General features: G+C 37.3%; 1 protein-coding gene across 3 annotated transcripts in view; it reads left to right on the forward strand.

The window, feature by feature from the left end:
- The window catches only part of LOC111595336 (calcium-transporting ATPase type 2C member 1), a 54725-nt gene that overhangs the window by 12695 nt on the left and 26980 nt on the right, over nt 1-15050 (forward strand). The window contains exon 1 of one of the 3 annotated variants that reach the window (XM_023309002.2): nt 8226-8546. The exons of the other annotated variants lie outside the window; for them this stretch is intronic. Within the exon in view, the coding sequence (XP_023164770.1) occupies nt 8334-8546 (213 nt within the window). The 5' untranslated portion in view covers nt 8226-8333. Of the gene's footprint in view, nt 1-8225; nt 8547-15050 lie in introns of those variants that run through there. 3 annotated transcript variants of the gene reach the window in all.

Here is a 15050-nt window from a genome sequence, read left to right on the forward strand (position 1 = left end):
GGTCCCCTGCCAGTGGCATTGGCATTGGCATTGGCATTGTTAACTCTATAAATAAGTAACGGGCATCAAGCAAACTAACAAGCGCCTAAACTTTTCTATACACTTCGACGTTCGATCGAAGTCTACTTCAAGCCCTCGCCAACTGCCCTTCAGTTGACACTTTATCGTAGCCCACTTTCTTGGCCAAAATGCTGTTCATAATTTGGCTTATTTAACGCTCTCTAAACGCACAAGTTAAGCACTTGAAATGCTTATTGCACTTAATGAGTCTACTCTAGTGGAAATTACGTAGCAGAAAAATCGATTTGAATTCTTTTTGGTTTATGCAATCACAGCTAGATCTCTCTCTAGAAAGTGAAATATTTCATTCATTCTGAGATTTGTTTGTTTTCCTATTGGAAAATCATATTAAAATTTCAAGCTCTCTTAAATCCAATTTTTTTCAAATCAAAGCAATCAACTCAGCAGAACTAAAGAATTTATATGTTACTATCGAAAAGTAAACAGGAACTTTAACTGCAATTGATGTTGGCCTGGGCAAATGTTCTCTGTTGTATTTGTTGATTGGGTCAAATCTACGTACTAGTGCATAAATATTTTATTGGACCAAAGATTTTCAATGTTTGCTATCAGGAATTTTCCCAGAGGCACAGAGAGCCCAACACCCCATTCAATCATTGAAGTTCGACTCTGTCGTAACTTAAAGAGAATTGTTTAAGGCAGTATATGACTGCGTGATACCCTGTAAAGTGGAATACACGCAGTACGAGATATATTTTTTATTTAGATACAAGAATAATAAAATGTATTTTTTTTGCAAATATTTTTTATATTTATTTTTCTATCTTTATGTTAAAGTTGAAAGATCGGGCCATTCTTACATATTATCAAATGTTTAAATAAAATGAAGTTATTATTAACATTTTAACTTAACTTTTATTTTATAAAATATAAAAATAATATTAATTTTTGTTTGTTTAATTTTTAATTTTAATTGTAATATAAATTTTAATATAATAGCGTTGGCTTAATTTTAATTTTATATTTTTTATAATTTTTTTTTAAATTTTCTTTTATTTTTATTCATGTCAAGCATAAAGTTTTTTTCTTCATTTAGATTATCTTCTCATTAAATATAATTGTTTACAGTTAATTTATTCATTGTCATTATTGCAAGTGCATCATACCCATTTAACATAATTTACGTAGGGTATACAAAAGTCAATACAATACGTAAATTTACAGTGAAATTGATTTTCTATGATTTGTCAAAAGATAAAGAGGGAGCGAAAGAGTTAAAATGAGAGGCAATGGATATGTTGGAAAGAGGGAGAGAGAGACAGCTAGCTGATGTGTGCTAGAATCGTAAGTTTGCTAGCTGCTGCTGCTGCTGGTGCTTATTGATTGTGTTTGCCATGTTGATGTGCTGCACCTTTTTGTTTGTTTGCAGTCCCAACTGTGACATAAATTAATTAAAAAATTTTCAGTTTGCCGTCGCTCTTGCTGCTCTGCGCCCTTTTGTGCCCGTCTTGGTAATCTGCCTCGCGCACACACTGTGCGCATTAAATGACGCACGCAGCACTCATAGAGCTGTCAGAACCATTTTGAACTTTCATTCATTTCATTGTGCGCATTGTCAAGGTCTGTCCTCGTGTTCATATTTTTTGGTTGCCTTCCACCCGCCACTTCACTTGCACTCAATAAAAGGCCAACACACATACACATGCATTCACACATGCGTCCTTTCACAGTTATATTGTTTTATTTATTTTTTATTTATTTATTTATTTGATGATTGTTACGAAGGAGGCTTTATATACATATATGAAGAGCCCACATTGCTCATACGCCGAGGCAGTGTAAATATTTGCCTTCTTTGCTGCTGCCATTGTTGTTGTTGTTTGTTGTAGTTGTTTGTGTTGCTGCAGCTGCAGTTGCAATAATCCATTATTAAAATTAAATTTCATTGAATTTCACGCTCTGTTTATGAGCGTTAGCCAGTGTGTTGATCAGCAGTCCATTTGCCAGCTAAATCTCCCCTATTTACTATGAACTCTTATCGTAATAGTAAATCATAAATTAACTGTTTATCATAAATTATGAGCTTAATGAAATTGTTTGCTAAATATGACTAAATTTTGGTATTACCCATAGAAATAAAAGCATAATAAACAAAAGGATTTAGCATGCTTCGAATCTAATGGAATATTTTGGTAAATGGAAGCATTGCGGTCAAGGGTAATGCTTATATATATTCCAATTATCAAGCCATGTTTGTTTTATATAAAATTGTAGAATATAGCAGTCGAAGAGTGTAGAAATTTAATAGAAAGAGAGCGGAACAACGGAAGGAAACATAAGAATAGCACAGAGCATCAGGGCTGAAGGTGGAGATTAACTTAACTTAAATTGTTTTCTTTTGGATGTGCATAAGAACATTGGAATGAAACAGTAGCTGCACAGATCACAGACATATAAAATGGAAGTGGACCAAGGAATTGATATAGCTACTGAAAGAGTAGGAAAACAACACAACTTTGAATAAAGGTTTAAGATTTGTAATATGTTAGCAAAAATTCGAGTGGTAGAAACAGAAAATCTACAAAATAGAAAAAGAAAATATATATTGGATAAATATTTAGTATATATTTATATATATGATATAATAATATTATTATAGGTTAAAGTTTTAGCATCAAATTGCCAAGCAAACTAAACTTTAACTAAGACCTTAGTTGGCAGAGCTCTTTAAAATACGACGCAAAAAGATAATATTATTTAATTAAAATAAACAATTCTACTTGCATATTTATTTAAATTTCGCTCTAAGTTTGTCTGCTCAATTTACTAAAGGTACTTCAGCTCAGCTCTGAAGTTGCCTGTGCATAGTTTCGCTTTAGTTTTCAATTAAAGTTTCGCATCAAATATTTTCACTAGCATTTACCAAGTCGCAGCAATTCCTTTTTCTGCTGCCGGGAAATAAAATAAACATTTGCACTCTACTGTGACATGGACGTCGCGACGTTCAGGTGAAAGAAACCCCTAAACCTCTTACATAAATATTAAGCCTGCCACAGCCAATGGAAAATCCCATCAAAATATAAAAAACGATTGTCAAACATAAAAGTCCAAGCAACTCTCGCTCTCTCTCTTTCTCTCACTCGTCCGTCAATGGGTTGTTGTTGACCTTAACAATGGACTGGCAATGCTGGCACACGGAGCCCTACATGGATTAGCTGCAACTTACGACCACTTTTATGGCCCGTAGACGCTGCCTCCTGGATTAAAAAATAAAAGCTGTATGAAATTTTTGTGGCCCTGGCCAAAGAAAACAGGCCTATATCTCGGTTGCTCGGTTGCTCGGCCCGGCAACATCTGCTGGCTAATGGCAACCCTCTGGCGGCAGTATTTGCTGCCGTTGACATGGACAGGCACACGCACACGCACATGGCAAACAGCCAGCCTGGACTTCCTCTGATAATGTTTTGAGGCGCTCTTATCACACAGTCAGCTAGAGCTGAGCGCGTGTCGTGACACGACTCTCGTTTGGATGCTTGTCGCGCGCAACTGCTGCTGCCAAAAGCATCATTTGCGGCATTTAATTGTATTTTCATTTAATTAATTGAAGGCATCACAATTTTTGCAGTTTGCCAATTAGTGGTGCGGTGGTTGACTGTGGCAATCAAATTGCTTTCACGCTGATTGCATTTGAAGCGAGTCCAGAATCTCGTGCCATAAACAAATATTAAAATTTACCAAAAATAGTTCTCGCCTATAGCGCCGCAAGCCACACTAACCACACACACACACACACACACACAGTCACTCTTCTTCCTCTTCGCGATAGCAACATGTGCAATGTGTAGTTATGACCACAACTACAAGTGCGACAACAAAGCGTTTGCTTATGCCCAACTCCCGAAACACCAGCAAAAAAGGTCTGAAAAAATTGAAAAAAAATGGAACATATTTCGAGAGACTGAATTCCGATTAGAACAGAGCAGCGCCGTAGGCGAACGTTGACCAACTGCAAAACAATTAAAATGGAGCACAGAGTGGACAGCAGCAGCAGCAGCAACAGGCAGGCTAACTCCGACTACGTGGCCATATGTAGAGCATAAGTGTACCCAAAAAAAAAGAAACTCCTCAACACGAACCCAAACCACGTTTCAGAGCTCGGCAACATTTTTAGCCTGTCACAGCAGTTTGCAAAGCTTCCGCCTGTTGTCTGGCAGCGGCTTTGCTTATGTCAATATGAGAAAGGGTATTGTATTGCCTCTATCTGTCTCTCCCACTCCCACTCCCACTTCCACTCATACATTCGCCCTCTCTTTTTGCAGCTGTGTGTGTGTCGGCCTTATCAGCAGCTGCCAAGCCGACGTAAATTCCATTGACTAGCGAAATTTTATTGATGCGCAACTTGACGAAAGATGACGGCAAATGTGGCTGCAATGTTAAGCTCAGGTGTGTGTGTGTGAGCTGGCTTTCCATGGAAATTGTCGCACATTTGTGTTTTGATATGATTTGACACACAATATGCATTAGAACAGACAGCACAGCTGATGAATTTTGCAAAAATTTGCTGAGTCTAAGCTGGGAAATTGCAAATTTAATCTTTGGCAAAATATTGAAGTGAAATGTGGGCGCAGAGGAGGCGTGACTACAAATTCTATAATAGCCAAACTAGAGCATTTCAATTATGTTTTCATTTTATCTACTTTAAGCTATTTTTTCGAGCTTCACATAAAAGCTAGAAGTTGCCGTGCCGCTGGCTAGTCGAATGCTGAAATACAATCATAACTATATAAATCTATTCTTTGGTATACCCTGTACACATGAGGTGTCTAAGGTGAAGAGGGAGCTTGGCACAGCGAGTCAAAGAGGCCAAAGAAAATGTAAGAAATTTGGCAATAATTCTATAGAGAGTCAGAGGGTATATGGAGTTGAGTAGAGTAAAAAAATATGTTTTCTTATGGTTCACATATAAATATATATTATATTAAGCACAGCCTGAAGTGAAGTGTAATTCAATGCGAATCTCTGCTTGATTTTCCTGTTTTTTGTCCTGCAGACCAAAAGTTTTCCAATTTAGATTCAGAAACCAACATAACGAGTGAAATCGGAGCCAAAATAAGTAAAAGTGAAAAAAATGGAAAAAAGCAGAGTTGAATGAAAATAAAGCAAAATCAGTTCACAAAAAATTTAAAGGCACGTGATACAAAAATTGTTAATCTAACGACGCGCATCGAGTGTTCATAAATGAAACAAATACATGGATGCATGTATCTATATAAATGTTTATATATATGTAATATATTCATGTAGCTGAGACTGTTTGCTATGCCGGCAAAAATGTAGCCAAATATTATGCAAAGTTCGCCCACACGTTGCGGATGCCCGGACACGAACTGAAGCAGATTCCCTGACTGGCTGAGTGAGCTGGGCTGGAGTGGGCTGTGCTGGGCTGGTCTGGTTGGCTGTCTGCTAACCAAATTTGTATCTGTTTCCTAGACTGCGTGCGGTATGCCGCTGACAGACATTAGCAGAGCTTATGTTTCGTACACTCCTGCTGAGCCACAGCCCCACAACCTAGTCCAATTCCCTCTCATGGACAGCGAGTCTCTGTCTAATGCATGCGAAAATTGCAAAAACTGCAAGTTAAAAGTGGAATTTTCCGACAACTATGTGAAGGTGTCCGCATCTATGTGAGTGTCTGTGTGTGTGTGTCTGTGCTGCAACTGACAGTTATGCAGATACTCTGGCATCAGTTATTTTCATAAACTCGCCCACGACTGTTGCTCTTGAGCCGCATATCTCTGGACAGCAGCCAGTTAATATTTAGATAACGACCAAAACACCTAGCACAAACTCAAATGCAATTTAAGTTAAATATTTCTTCACATATTGCATTACGTAGCAAATTTAATTAGTTTCAGATGTAAAGTTGAGACTTGTAACTTGCTTTTACTTTGCAGTTTTTGCTGCAGAAAATTGTTGCATACTTTGAGGCGCATGCAAATTTTAGAGCAAGAGTTTCTAGGAGCAGCTGCTGCTCTCTTCTGTTTCCATGGCTTAATATATGTATAACAGTCAATTATTATATACTTAAGCATTACTTATTCTTAATGTAATATATAGCGCTGTCAGAACTTTAATTAAGCTCTACTACATGTCCCCTTTTCATCGTGAACATTTGCAAAGATTAAGAAACGATTACTTTTATTTAATTTGTATGCTCGTCTTTATTTGCTGTGTTTATGGCAAAGCCAGTTGGTATCTGTTATTTATGAACCTTCTAAGCGAATCTCTGTGTGTTTACAATGTGAGCAAACAAATCGTAAATAAAGCCCGCCTCTCAACTCCATACATATCTCTATTTGCCAGGCATGCACTCGCCCATAGAGTTTGTCATTTAAGCTCGGGGTCATATCTGACTCACGCTCACTCTCTCTCTCTCTCGCTCTTATTCTCTCATTCCCTCTAACCTCAAAGAGTTGCGGCTTGCACACGGCATGCGGTATGCATACATATAGGAGCTACCCAATGCCTAGAAGCTCTTCGTACTCAATGACACTCAAATTCCAATAAATAACTTATGTAACGCCAACTGCGACGACTGTCAAATTGTGAGCGGGGTCGTGGCGTGTTCAAAGGGTGAGAGGCGTGGCCATGTGGCGTATGAGCATTGTGGTTGACGCCCAAAACTAACTGCAACTGCGTCACCGATTAACCGCTTCACCTGGCAGCCATTTTGTTTAGAGATGAGAGTCGAACACGAAGTCACGAGGCACGAAACGCTTGACCGTATGGCCAGCTAGATTCAGGATGTGACCAACTCATGTGTTCATTAAATTAACTAAAGTCTAAACTAAAGTTAATTAAGGCAGTTGAACTTTATATATCGTATATTTTTTATATATCGTATAATTAGCAAGCACGACTTGTGCACATCTCTAATTGTGAGCCATCGCTTCGGTTATGCAGAAAATTCGCTGGCAATTTAATTGTCTCAATATTTCGTGGCGACTCATTTTGTGCTGTTATCAAATGGGAAAAGGATTGGGCAGGAGCCAGTGTTGTAATGTGCTTTAATTGTTGTTGTTGCTGCTGTTGTCGCTGCTGCTGTTGTTGTTGTTGTCGTCGTCTTTTGGTATGCTTGTCGCTGTCACCGCAAAATTCAACGTGGTGCATTTGCGTCTTGAGTCTGTGGTTCGCATATCTTTTGAGCTGTTTTGCGGTTCTGTTTGGCATTTTGTGTGAATGCCTCACGTCTCTCTATGTGTGTGTGGTTGAATTAATGTTCAAGAATGCAGAGTTAAATTCAATTTAATAAATAGCTAAATGAAACGTAAGCTTAAGGGTTCTGCATAAATATTATAAAACAAGCTTGTGCATGATAAATTCAGATAGAGCCTGTTCTTCCAGCATGCACATTACGACCAACGATCGGGTATAGAGACATAAGCATAAAAGATGTTGCTCTTCGGGAATACCAACGGTTCAGCGTAGATCGCTGTAGCACCAACAATATAATTAAATTCGAATGTGACACCAGATAAGCTCTTTTAAACCTGGCATTCAAGTTAGTTTAACCTAAATGTGATTCGTGGCTAATACATTCAATCAAATTTTGTTGGATGAAGAGCTGCAAGTTAAAGCACTCTTACCTTAAACAAATACCTTTAAATTCTATTTAGTATTATAACTAAAACTTTCCACAAGCAGGCTTATTTTAAAAAGGAAATTTTGTAATAAAACATGTATCTTTAAGCCATATTGTTGACCGTCATAAGCATTCATAAGTGTGAAAATCACTTACAAGTCATCAAGCTGACGTCTCTAAATAGCCTTGGCAACAATTCCTTTTTATAACCAACTCGTACGCGCTTAACATTGTTAAGCTTCCCAAAGTCTATCTAATTTAGAGAGCTTATCTGCCGAGTGCTGCATTCCGCTTGCTCTCATGTAGCTGGCAATAAATTAGACAAAAAATAAAACCCATTCTATTGCCACTTACCAGAGCAGCGTTAATTTCATTACCTCGAGCAGGACAGCGTCGTGGCCCTTTCCCATGCTCAGCGACCCCAAGTACATTGTGCCCGGCTCTTCAGGCAGTGTTAATCAACTTATTTATGGCCAGACGACATATTCGCCATTTTATGGCCATTATCAGGGCTTGGCATGCGTGTGGGCGTGTGGGCGCGGTCATTCGGCTGGTTGACACTTTCCTCGTGCAATTCAACGCACTCTCCGTTCGACATTGATTCGGTTTAGTTCGCCCGTTTTAGGGACACATTGTATTTTACTTCAAATTAAAGTTGTGCTATAGGACAATGCCTCCAGGAAAGTTGCATATCTCAAGAATTGGTCCAGTCACTGAGCTGAACCCGTTGGACCAGGACGAGGCACCGGAAACGACAAGTCTGTTACGCAATCGCAGGGATCCCAGCCACATGGACGCCAAGACCAATGGCCGTAGCCATCAAACCGTTTTGCTGCAGGCAACACAATCCACAGATGACAGTGTAAACGAAGATTCCATGGAGGTAAGACTGGCTCCTCTGTCTCTGTTCCTGTCCCTGACTTTGAGTCTCTGTGTGAAACTTGAGTCAATTTGCCATGTGACTGTGATGGAGGAGAGAGAGAGAAAGTTTTTTCGTTTCACTAATTTGTTGGGGTGTTTAGAGCACGCAGACAGGCAGGCAGCGAGCGTGTCCTGGCATAATTTTAGAGCATAAATTAAATTCGTTCATTAGCTGCACGTGTGTCCCATTCGACATATAACTAGCTTAAGCAAACACCAGCCACTCACTCATAATTTTCATCGTTTCTAATTTTTTTTTTTTGCTGTGTGCTTGACTCGGAGGCTGCATAACAACACGTTAAACCAATTAACTTAATTGTTGCTCATTTGCCATAATTTAACATTGTTTTTTGGCCCAAACTAAGACGGCCTAAAGGGTGTCTACCTTAATTATATCGTATTATATATCAAAAGCATTTCTGTATTCTAGCCAAATATTCATAACTTTTTGTTTCTTCTCTTTTATTGCAGGTATGTAAAAAAAACAAATTCCTTTTGCATATGCTACAAGCAATTAACGTGAGTATGAAAAAGCGAATATTTTACAAACAAAAAAAGCACCCTGTATACGCTGTGCAGCAGGTGAAAGTCCCTTTGCCATGAGTAAAACAAGCAAAGCAATCAGTATTAAGCCAGCCCTAAAGCATATTTCACACCAAAAATAATTAACAAAACAACATAAAGAACACACAAAAAGACAACATGAGAGTATGATATGAGGCATATGAGACTATGGATACTCTTTTTAAAGATTGCACTCTGCCATGGCAGAAAATCTGAATGTGAAAACGAAAACAAAAAGCGATTTATCTTTTTCCAATCTAAGAGGCTATGGAGTAAGATATAACAGAATATAAATACTCTTTTTGTAATTTATAATTGCCTAGCCTATATGACTGTTTATAGAACATGACGTAAGTGATTTATAGCTTGCCCATATGTAAAAAAAATAAGAAGATAATTCGAAAATATATCTATAAAATCTCTTAGCTTTGACTTAAAAAGTTACAGAAATTCACTTTACTTCATATTACTTTTCATATTATCATACATCTTACATACAGTATATAGTCATATAAACTATATTTCATAACAAATTCCACATACTCATTGTAAGCGAACTTACAGCAGCCTGTGCGAGCGGCACAAAAGTCAGCAGCGCGCTACACATGAATAATCAAATTTCTGTTAAGCTGAACCGTTGGCCCAGCCCAGCCCCGCAAGGCAACAAATTGCGCAGAAAAAAAAGCGAAAAAGAAAATCGTTTGGTTGTGGCAGCAACTGCCACAAAGGCAGTCACAACAGACGTGCCGGGTCGAGAAGAGACAAAGGCAACGTTGCGTATACGCAACGTGTGTCAGCGACAAAGGCCGAGGCGAAGGCAGACTTGCCCCTCGGAGTTTGTGACTTGTTCAATTGGCTGTAAAAATGACAGCAGCGCAAAGCCAACTTTTGTTTTTAACAACGTCTATAGTTTATGAGTTTTATGAGCCTAAATTGAAAACCCGCAAAGCTGCATTTTTTTTAATTACTCGAAGCCATATTTGTTCAGCTTAATTGAGACTTGGAGATATTAATTGAAATTGGGCAGTTGGCCAAGGTTTTTAATGCCAAGTGATGTACCTGTGAATAGAGGAGGCCTTTGAGTTTTTTTATATAGGTTTTTTCTTTTTTTTCTTTGTCTATACCTTGGTATTATCTGTAGCCAAATGCATTTTGCCTTTTGTTTGCTTGTAGGGCAACTGCTAGTCGAGCTCATGTATTGCGCGCTCATTATAAACATAGCTGTTCAAATTAGTGGGTTCAAACGAGAGCAGTCTCAGTCGGAAATGATAAATTAGTTAAAGCAAATGCAACTTTTATGCATGCAGCCCAAGCATACGCAGATAACAAGAGCAAAGCAGCGAGAGAGGGAGAGAGGATTGAGTGAGTGAGAGAACGAGTAAAATCCTTAGTTTCTAACATGGTTCTATGACAGCGTTGGGACGTGCAAAGAAGGAAAAATGTTTGCTACTTTAAAAAGTTTTTCGATTATTTTGTAGCTTCTATTTTTGTTTTTTTTTTTTTTTTATTGCTGAAAAGTTTCTTGACTGGATTTACTTAACAATTTCTTTAGCCGTTTGGCACACTTGATGAATGCTGTACTAATGAGAGCGACAGAGAGAGAGAGTGAGTGAGCAAATGGCTTCAGGGTTAAAGCATATCAAAAACATAGCGCAGCTCAAGTTGTGCAGGTGTTGAGCGCAGCAACTTAATTAAAAGTTGCCAACTTTAAACAAATCCCTAAAAATCAACGTAAAACTATTGAAAATTCTTTTCTTCAAAACTCTTTGATTATGTTTTTCATATGAAAAGTGTCAATGCTAAGAAGTTGAACTGTGTTTTGCTAGTCAAACTTTTAGCTCATTTAACCAAGCTGAAGTTTGTCTCCGGCTTCTTTGCCATTGCATAAGAAGTGAGCTGGGCTTGGTCTCTGGTTGCGTCCTTCAGCATTTTATGGCTGCTTTCGATTATCTCTCATTAATCCATGTTAGAACAACTTGTTAATGTTCAATTGTTGGCTGGGCTCTAATAAGCCGCTTGTCTGCTCTAAGTAACATTTTTTGATGTTGTCTTTTGTTTGATAAAGTTTTGTTGATTCTATTATAAACTGCTTTGGAAAATTAAGAATTGTGCTTTAGCCTTAGCCGTGCGCCACTTCAATCGACTTGTCAAAGTTAGCTCCTACGAGCAGCAACTCGAGTGTGTCTTTTGTGGCATAAATTGCCCTTCGTTTCGCTTCTAGCACCTTGGCATTTCAATTGAATGAACATCAATATTGATTTTGCTTAGTCAGTTTTTGCCGGCAGAGTCTTTTGTTTAACTACGCCCAAGTTGTGGGCCGTCTTCTTGGCTGCTGAGCTGCTTGCTGTTCCGCCTTTAAATCAACACTCACAGCTGAGCCACGTTTCGCTCAGCCGTAGCTGGCATATTACTTTTGCGGGTTTGCCGCCTGCTAAATGGAAAACTTGCCCGGGCTGTTCATGGGGCACTTAACGGCTTTCATGGCAGCCTGCATGTGAAAAGAAAATTTTATGGAGTTGCAAACTTGTGCTCGATGATGTAAGTGGCTAAAAACTACATGCAGCTAACCTGGCTGAACAGTCCTTATCCTTCTCCGCCTCCTCTTGGTCCTCGTCAGGCTCAGCAAATCCTAACTCCTCTTGTTCGGCTTCCTCTCTGTTTTTGCGAGTGCATCGTTAACGTGTTTTGCTGGCTCATCAGAGTTGGGTTTAAGAATTTGAAGCTGGGGCTTCTTCTACTCCTTTTTGTCTTACTTGAAATGCATTGACCTGAATTTTTGGCCAGAATGCGCACTCGTTCCGTATCTCCAGTAATTTCACTAGAATTATTTGCTAAAGCTGAAAAAAATGCCAGCTTAAGTTAAAGTTCTTGCTCTGGATGTGTTAAACTTTAACTATAATTAACTGCCTGTTGCAATTTATTTAAATGATGTCTTTGTTAAGCAATAAATTTGCATTTTTCTCTCTCGATCGCTGTCAGATTTTACCTAACTAATTAAATGGGCAACGCTGACAATAACTGTCAATAAATTTATTTTTTTGTAATTATAATTTCTTTCAAATATTAATATACATATTTTTTCCGTTCGGTTTATCGATGCGTACGTGCATTAAAAATTAATGCGGCACACGAAAACAATTAAAATTGAATAAATTGTGAATTGCGGCTGTGCACTTTTGTTTGATGAATGGGCAAATAATTAACACAGCTGCACAATTCTTATTACAATAGAGAGCGAGGCATTCCAAATGATGTTTGCAGTACATATATATATATATATATATATATATATAACTGTATTATGTGTATAAATGAGTTGATATGATAGATATTAAAGAATTTATAATGCCTCTGAGCTTCAAATACAAATTGAAATCTGAGCTGCAGCAGGTAAAATTGATTAAGCTGCAGGCAAATAAATAATTGAATTTCATTTGAGCAGCTCATTGTTAACATGCAAAAACAAATAAGTTCAATATAATTTTTTTAATATATGTTATACATTTAATTGATATTAGATATCTAATTAAATTGTGCAACAAAAAGATTTCAACTTCAAGCTGGATTTATGATTAATTTATAATTAAAATTGGGATTTTCTGGCAGGATTATAAATTGAATTGTTGTTAAAAAATATTTAATTTGATTTGATTTGATACAAAAACATATTTTAATGAAATATTAATGCATATGCCATAGTTTGAGCTACGTTCTCAATTTAAAGTTTGCGTACATCTAAATTTATTAAACTGAAATCAAACTCATAAATAATAGTTCCTTTTTGTGGCTGCCAAATATGTTTCATAGAAAGTTATACAAAAATTGTTCAATGCATTTTCAATGCATATTTGATTACAATTTTGTTGCTTAGGTTTTGTTTCTCTCTCTCTCTTTCATGGGCTGTGTGCACTAGATTTTGTTGTTATTTTTGTATTTCCTGCAAAGCAAACATTTAATGTAATTAAAAACACACGCACACAACAATTGCATTGTGTGTGTGTGTGTGTTAGATCCTGTATTATGCGTTCCGGCATTTTTGTTTATTTTGCTAATTGAAAAATTAAACGAATATTGGCGCATAACTCAAAGAATTAAATTAGCTGATATGCTGGCTGACGGGCTGCTGATGTTGCTCATGTTGCGCATATTTGTTAGCCCCATATACAAAAGCTTTTCATTTACCATTTTTTGTAATTTCATTTTGTTTTTGGTAGCCATTGAGTTGTCAAATATATCAATTTAGATGGAATTTTGATAAGCCAAAATAATAGTAATTTACTAAAAGTAAATTTTAGTTTACATTTTCTAACAAAATATGTAATATTTCAAAACTTTGTTTTATGTACACCTGAAAGTAGGCTTTATTATATTTTACACAGATATTAGGAAACTGAAAGTTTGCCTTTTGTCTTCTCGCTTTTTGTTTCATCAAACATCCATCTCCATTCAATTGCATCTAAGCTGCAGCAAACGAGCAACAGATGGCGCTAGACTGCTAAGCTGTCGGCATTTCATGATCTGTTTGAAAACAAGGACAGCTGACGCTCAATTGTCGTCCACTGCTAAGTTCTCTGACTTTAAAAACTCAATTTCATTTTTCTAGCATTTGCTCCTTTATTGGAATTTTCTTTTATGGCAGCAGCTAAACACTAGAGGGCGCTTTATCGGACTTCTGTTTTAAGTTCTAAGAACTCAATTTGCATTTGGCAGCATTGAACCCTTCTTAGCACAACCTTTTTAACAGTCTATAACAATGCATAGTTTTTACGAGCTGCGAAAAGTTCAAGAAACGGAATTTGCCATTATTATTATTTTTATTATTTTGATTGTTATGCTCTGTTTTGTCGGAAAATTTTCATTTTGCCATAAGTTTTCAATAAGCATAATATGGCAAACTTCACGTTTTGCTCCAACTACAGTTTATTTCACTCGAAGCGCTCGCCTTTTCCTATTTTCGCATTTTCACAGCCAACAGTTACCTTTTGGAACTTTGGCATCAACTTGTTTGCTTCAGAAGAGAGAAAAAAAAAACAAATTGAAGTACTGAATTATTTTTTCTTCTTTTTTTTGAGTTCTCTTCTATTTCCAGTTGCTTAAAAAAAACAAATTGAAGTACTGAATTCTTTTTTCTTCCTTTTTTTGAGTTCTCTTCTATTTCCAGTTGCTTAACGTGGCCCAAACAGTGTTTCAGCTTGTTGTTTGAGCTTTGGACCGCAATAGCAACGAGATTTGTTTGAAAAGTTTTGAGCATAAATTAAGTATATTTAGCATAATGTTAATATTAAACTTCCAATTTGTATATAAAATTTACTCTATTTTATATGCTTCCAAGCTCTTTTGTGCCAGAAATCTTTAATTTGCTTTATTTTTAGCAAAAGTTATGCAATAAAACGAACAAAGGCTTGCTAATTACAGTCTCTATGCACAGCAAAGCTCGACCAGTTGCATACAAAAGACACAAAAGTTCTACTCGAAGAAACATTCACAATATTCCCATATATCTTCCGGATATAGTATATTTATATAACTGAAATCTCAACATAATTTAAAGCCAGCATTCATCATCAACTTTCCTGTCACGAATTTCTATATGTTAAAATGCGACAAACCGCAAAGAAAAATGCCAATTCAACTGAAAGTGTGTGTGCGTGCGAAAGAGACAGCTTGAGCTGTAAGAGTGAGCGAGTGAGACTGAGGGGAAATAGCAAAAATGAGAAAAAAAAAACATAATTCATTTGGAAGCGGACAGCGCAACACGTCGGACACTGCATAGCTGTAGCAGTTGAGAGGTTGCTCTGCTAACGAGTGCATTCAACAGAATATGTGGGCGTGGCAGAGTCTACGGCTAGGGCGTATTGGGGCGTGTCCGGGCTGCTGCTGCAACTGCCGGCAAAGGCGACCA

This window comes from Drosophila hydei, unplaced genomic scaffold (genome assembly GCF_003285905.1).
Source record: "Drosophila hydei strain 15085-1641.00,03,60 unplaced genomic scaffold, DhydRS2 tig00000001-arrow-pilon, whole genome shotgun sequence".
In the NCBI taxonomy this organism is placed as follows: domain Eukaryota; kingdom Metazoa; phylum Arthropoda; class Insecta; order Diptera; family Drosophilidae; genus Drosophila; species Drosophila hydei.